Source organism: Hyperoodon ampullatus, assembly GCF_949752795.1.
Source record: "Hyperoodon ampullatus genome assembly, chromosome: 6".
Classification (NCBI taxonomy): Eukaryota; Metazoa; Chordata; class Mammalia; order Artiodactyla; family Ziphiidae; genus Hyperoodon; species Hyperoodon ampullatus.
Genome location: NC_136919.1, coordinates 58,168,865 through 58,174,872, shown reverse-complemented (window position 1 = coordinate 58,174,872; position 6,008 = coordinate 58,168,865). Strand labels below are relative to the sequence as shown.

General features: G+C 42.4%; 1 protein-coding gene across 1 annotated transcript; it reads right to left on the bottom strand.

The window, feature by feature from the left end:
• Positions 1-1,023: 1,023 nt before the first annotated feature.
• On the bottom strand, positions 1,024-5,622 carry RPS6 (ribosomal protein S6). Its single transcript, XM_079706911.1, has 6 exons — positions 5,591-5,622; positions 4,926-5,057; positions 4,196-4,406; positions 3,858-4,004; positions 1,287-1,444; positions 1,024-1,158 (listed from the first exon to the last, which is right to left on the bottom strand). The coding sequence occupies exons 1-6, from the start codon at positions 5,594-5,596 to the stop codon at positions 1,063-1,065; spliced, it is 750 nt and encodes a 249-aa protein (XP_079563037.1). The 5' UTR covers positions 5,597-5,622; the 3' UTR covers positions 1,024-1,062.
• Positions 5,623-6,008: the final 386 nt, after the last annotated feature.

The following is a 6,008-nucleotide window of genomic DNA, read 5'->3' as shown; positions in this document are numbered from 1 at the left end:
GGCTGGCATTATTGGCCTAACCTGGGAACTTATGACTGGGGCCCCAAACTACCGAATCCTAGTCCACTTTTTAGCCAGATCCCCAGGTGATTCTTATGCACACTTTAACGGAAGCACTTCTTCAGTCTCTACATGTTACAGCCACTTGAAAATTTTACTCACCTGTTATTAATATATACTCTGGCAAAGGAGCACCTTTTAAAGCCTAATGTGCCTTCTTTTAAGACGCTTCTGGTCTATAATGGTCTGAATGAAGGTTCTAACTGCAATTACCATAGAAACCAGACATAGTACATTAGAAAAAGTATAGTTTTGGGAATTCCCTGGCAATCCAGTGGTTAGGACTCCACACTCTCACTGCCAAGGGCCTGGGTTCAATCCTTGGTCAGGGAGCTAAGATCCCACACCTCACAAGCTGCACGTTGCAGCCAAAAAAAAGGTATACTTTCTCTGTGCATCCTTCACTGATGCGTGCTTCTAAAAAGAGGTACAGTCAACTCCTTCGCAGTGTGAAATATAATAAAAACAAGTAGAGTTGAAAAGCTTTCTGTTAATGCATTAAATCTGCACTGGTTTTAAAAGCTTTGTCAACTATTTTAAAATGGTATCCATTAACTATGCTTTTAACAAGTTATCCTTTTTACATATGACAAATGTCCATCTACACAAGGGCACTTTTCATGTATCATGTATAGATCTTTAAGAAAAACTGTATTCCTCAAAATAAAGTGTATCAAAGATTAATAGTCCTAGTCATTTATTTCCCCTATATTGTTCCATGCCTTGCTAAAAAGCCAGTGAACATGCTAAGAGTCCTTTCCTGAGCCACCCACCAAAGAAACTCTGTCCTGGCCATCTCTTCCACTGTCACAGTTCAGTCTCAGTGTCTGAATCTGAAGGATTACCACTTTCAGGTATCTCTTGCAGACTTTATCTACCACTAGATTATACAGTACCTCCCCTTCTGTAAGTTTCTCGACCTTCATTTATTTTATCATCAATTAAAAGTCAATAAAGGAGATGTGATGTCTGATCTTATTTATTTGTTACTCTTAGAACATCTCATTTTTGACTGGACTCAGACTTAGAAGTAGAAGCTCTCAGAGAGGACAGCCTCCGTCTCTTGGCAATCTGTTCCTGGCGTTTTTCTTTGGCCTCCTAAACAAAACCAAAAAAAAAAAAAAAAAAAAAAAAAAAGAGCACAGTTAAAGCTTATCTGGATTAAAAATGCAAATCCAAAGCCAGGCCTATCCCCCCACCCCCCAACACACACACTGAGGACTTACCTTCATTCTCTTGGCCAAAAGTTTAGCATATTCTGCAGCCTCTTCCTTGTTTTTCTTAGTACGCTGTTTCTTCAGAGCAATTCGCCGACGTTTGTGTTGCAGAACTCGTGGGGTAACAAGACGCTGAATCTTGGGTGCTTTGGTCCTAGGTTTCTTACCTAAAAATTTAGATAATGACTCAATCACTTCAATAATACCCTTGTTCAATAGGACCCACATTTACATTTTTAAAGCATTAGAAACAGATTCAAACTCAGTAGTTCCTATGAAAACTTATTTGTATGAGACAGTTTACTAGGGACCAGTGTTTTCCTATACCAATAGCTTGGATGTCAAGTTCAAGATCATACGTAAATTCAGCAAAGTAACAGGTTACTTTGCTGAACAGTTGGAAGTCATACCCCATACTTTTTTCTGTTCACTTTTATTTCCCTTCCACAATTACACTGTCTTGGGAGGATGTTATATCTCTCTGTACCGTTAAGACATATGAGCAGTATTAACCGCGTATTTAACTTGTCATGAAAACTAAGTAAAACATTAACTGCATCCCACCATGCTCTTTGAAGTCCTAATTAGTGCTCAAATTTCTATTTTCTAAGACAGGCTGCTTATCTGGAGTGAAACTTAACATTAGAATGAATGAACAAATGAATGAATTTGTTTGTTTGGTGGTGCTGCCCGGCTTGCGGGATCTTAGCTCCCCAACCAGGATTGAACCTGGACCACCATAGTGAAAGCAAAGTCCTAACCACTGGGCCACCAGGCAATTCCTGAGAATGTCTTCACTTAGCCTGCTGATTTATAATCCAAAATCCTCTGGATTATAAATGTGCTTCAGAACAGGAGTCTTTTCAGATGCAGTGATTTTAGTTTGTGGATACCTTCTGGGAGCAATAAACGCTTCAGATAAATATTCTAAGACTAAATGCTCAGTTGTTCAGGTTCTGCTAAAATTAAAAACCCTTTGGAATTATAAAGAAAAAAAGAACCATCTAACAAATGTCTTGTTAAGTAGCACTTAGTACACTAATGATATTTCCAAGGGCGCAACTACAGAGAACTACCGTATATTTGCCAGTTACTTCACTGAAAGTCATACCTGGCACACAGTAGGTGTCCAAATATTTCGTATGAGTGACCAATGAGCACTTACCATATATTAGCTTATTTAAGCCCCCAGTCCTGAAAACCAAAACCCAAGCAAAATTTTTCAGACCTGTCAGGAAAACCCAACCCAGAACTAACATACTATTTATTCCACTTATTATAAATATTCATACAATTTACTACAGAAATATCATTACTGAGCATCGCTGCTGCAGACCTCACTAGTGATGGGTTATGTTGCCTAATAAACAATATACCTTCTTAAAAAATAAAACACCAAGGTTCCTGAAAAAACTAAAAACTGAGTTCCCATATGATCCAGCACTCCCACTCCTGGGCATATATCCAGACAAAACTGTAATTCATAAAGAACACGCCACCCCTATGTTCATAGCAGCACTATTCACAATAGCCAAGACAGGGAAACAACCTCAATGTCCACTGACAGATGAAGGGATACAGAAGATATGGTAGGCATATACGATGGAATACTACTCAGCTACAAAAAAGACATAATGCCATTTGCAGCAACGTGGATGGACCTAGAGATTATCATACTAAATCAAGTTACAGTAAGACAAATACCATGTATCACTTACATGTGAAATCTAAAATATGACACAAATAACTTTACGAAACAAACAGACTCACAGAGAACAGACTTGTGGTTGCCAAGGGGGAGGGATGGATTTGGGAGTTTGGAATTCAGATGTAAATTATTATACATAGAATGAATAGACAAGGTCCTACTGCATAGCACAGGGAATTATATTCAATATCCTGTGAATAACCATAACGGAAAAGAATATGAAAAAGAATTTACATACATATAACTAAATCACTTTGCTGTACTGCAAAATTAACACAACATAGTAAATCAACTACACCTAAATAAATTTATACACATATGAAAACCCCAAAACCCCAAACACTTGTCCCTGGTATTTTGAATAAAGTTTCTTTCCAACTTCTAATTCTCACAACTCTATTGCTATCCACATTCCAGTTGAAGTAAACGAAGGCCAGCAGTTAAAGCAACTTAAGTGGATGAAAGCATGTCTTTGGTAAACAAAAAAATTAGAACCACTGATATGGAAAGAAAGCAAGTTTGGGGGTGGTGAGAGCACATTCAATAACAACCCCCGAGTTTTCTGTCATTCTTTCAACTCCTAACCCCAAAGCAACGAACTTAAAATGTCTCATAAGTTATCTCTGAATGAACTTATACATCAGTGACCCAAAGGCAAATTCCCAAGAAAAATTCTATCACTCTGGAGGGCACTGGATATAATAAGGATTCATACCAACTGCACGTCTTGACCCTCTCTCTCCCCGACTATCTTCCTAAAAACTCAGATTCTAGGTAACTAGTAGGCAGATTCTTATCTTCTAACATGCACACAAAATGCTATGACGAATCAATGAAATTAAGCAAGCCCTGAACTGCATAATCCCCCATACCTTCTTTATTTAGGGGCTTTCTCACAACATACTGGCGGACATCATCTTCTTTAGAGAGATTGAAAAGTTTGCGGATTCTGCTAGCTCTTTTGGGCCCCAGGCGACGAGGCACAGTAGTATCAGTGAGTCCAGGAATATCCTTCTCCCCTGAAAGACAAAAACGAACAGACGTTTTAATTCAACAACCTCCTTACAAACAAGAACCCTAGATTTTTCAGGCATTGCTAAAACAAGTCCACTGGTCAAAACTGTGGATACTGCAAATCAATCAATCAATCAATCGACAATCCGCTTTAAATCAGTGTGGACAAAAATTAACTCAAGAATAAAAATCTCACCTTTTTTTACAATGACCAAATTGAGAACGCTCAGATTGGCATCCACAATGCAACCCCGTACAGATTTGCGCTTTCTTTCTCCAGTCCTCCTTGGTCTGTAACAGGAATGCCCCTTACTCAGTAGCAGGCGGACTCGGCCATGGGTCAAGACACCCTGCTTCATGGGGAAACCCTGTTTGTCGTTCCCACCACTGATTCGGACCACATAACCCTGGAAGAGAACACGGTGACACATTACAGAACAAAAGACTGTGGCCTCCAACAAGTACACTTCATTAAGACCAATTTGAAACTTAATAGCTTTCTCTGTTCACTAAATTTTGTCTACACTTCCAATTTCCCAAGTTCAATTAGCAAAGTCCTTTCAGTCAAGTTACTTCTAGCCGATGCTTTACCAGAGTTAACAGCTCTTGGGGGAGAAAGACTATGTTAAGGAACAAAGCATCAATGAACCACAAATACATCAAAAACAACCCTTCTTGGCACTTTTCAAAAAAAAGTGGAGACCATTAGCTTGCAGGGCAAGAACTATATATTTTTTCATGAACATAACCCTGCCAGGTGATGGCTCCACGTTATAAAGTGACATCTGGAAGTAACTAAACCCAAGGTCAGAAGACAGAACCGGAGTTTCAACCCCATTACATTTACCAATTACCGAACAGCGTTTACCATCTCTCTCTTAAATATTCTAACAATTCAATTCGGCAGTCCGGCAGGCCACTTTTACCTTCCATTCTTCACCCAGAGCGTCAGCAGCAACTTCTGTGGCCATACGCTTCTCATAAAAGGTACGAAGTTTTCGTTCATCGTCCACTTCAATGAGTTTCTGGCAGCCAGTGGCCGGGAAAGAGATGTTCAGCTAAAAATTAAACGGGGGGGGGGGGGGGGGGGAAAGAACTTCATGAAAATCGCAAAACCACTACAAAGGTTATTCCACTGCAAAAAGCCTTTCCTGTCACCCGCACACAACTAACAGAAAATTTGATACTACTCACTGAAGCATGTGTGTACATAAGACCGCGCAAGACACACTGCACTAAAGTAGGACACATCTTTCAAGCCTCGCGGAATGACGCCGGGGCGAAGGGCGCTGCGCAGCAGCTCACCCTCTCGGAGCAAGAAGCCCGACCTACTTGCCGGCAACCGGGCAGCAGGGCCGCCTCTATCTCGGCTGGGGGGCAGGACGCCACCATGGCGCTCCCCGCCCGGCGCAGCTCCAGCTGCAATCGCTCGCCATCCGCTCTCCGAAAGAGCTCCGGCCCCAAAAGAGCGATCCTTCTCCTGCCTCAGGCCCTTCTCCATCCAGAGCCAGGATTCTGGAGCGCAGCGCCGTATTCTGGGGCTCAATCCACGTTACTCAAACCTAGCGCAACACCCGCCACCAGTTCCCACCTTCATTCTGAAGCGGCCGACCGCCTCCGAGGCGCCACGAAAAAGAGACCCAACTTCCGCTTAGCCCAGGTCACATAGGCTCTTCCAGTTCTCGCGAGACGGTCAGACGCCTGGGATAGCGGAAGCGAGCGTGGGTAGGCGGCACTTCCGGGGGTGGGGTTAATCAGCGGTGGGCGGTGTTGGTGAGGCGGCCCAGGTCTAATTTCGAAGGTTAGTCTTTCCACTGCTTGTTCTTTCCCCCGTCGTTCTGGGTCAGAGAGCAGTCCCGCTCGGTCCCGGCCACTGCTTCTGATGACACCAAAGAGGGAGAACGGGATCGGAGTTCGGCTCTCCTGGGCTGTCTTGTACCTCAACCTCCGTCCGAAGATTTCCACTTTAGGAGCGTGCCCTGCCCTGGTTCCGGCTGTTCAGAACAGGA

What these genes read in the sequence shown, in the direction of transcription:
- RPS6 (XM_079706911.1), bottom strand. An exon ending in TTTGGTCATTGTAAAAAAAG is followed by an intron (nt 4,005 to 4,195) that starts GTGAGATTTTTA and finishes TTTGTCTTTCAG; the next exon opens with GGGAGAAGGATATTCCTGGA. An exon ending in TTTTGGCCAAGAGAATGAAG is followed by an intron (nt 1,159 to 1,286) that starts GTAAGTCCTCAG and finishes GGTTTTGTTTAG; the next exon opens with GAGGCCAAAGAAAAACGCCA.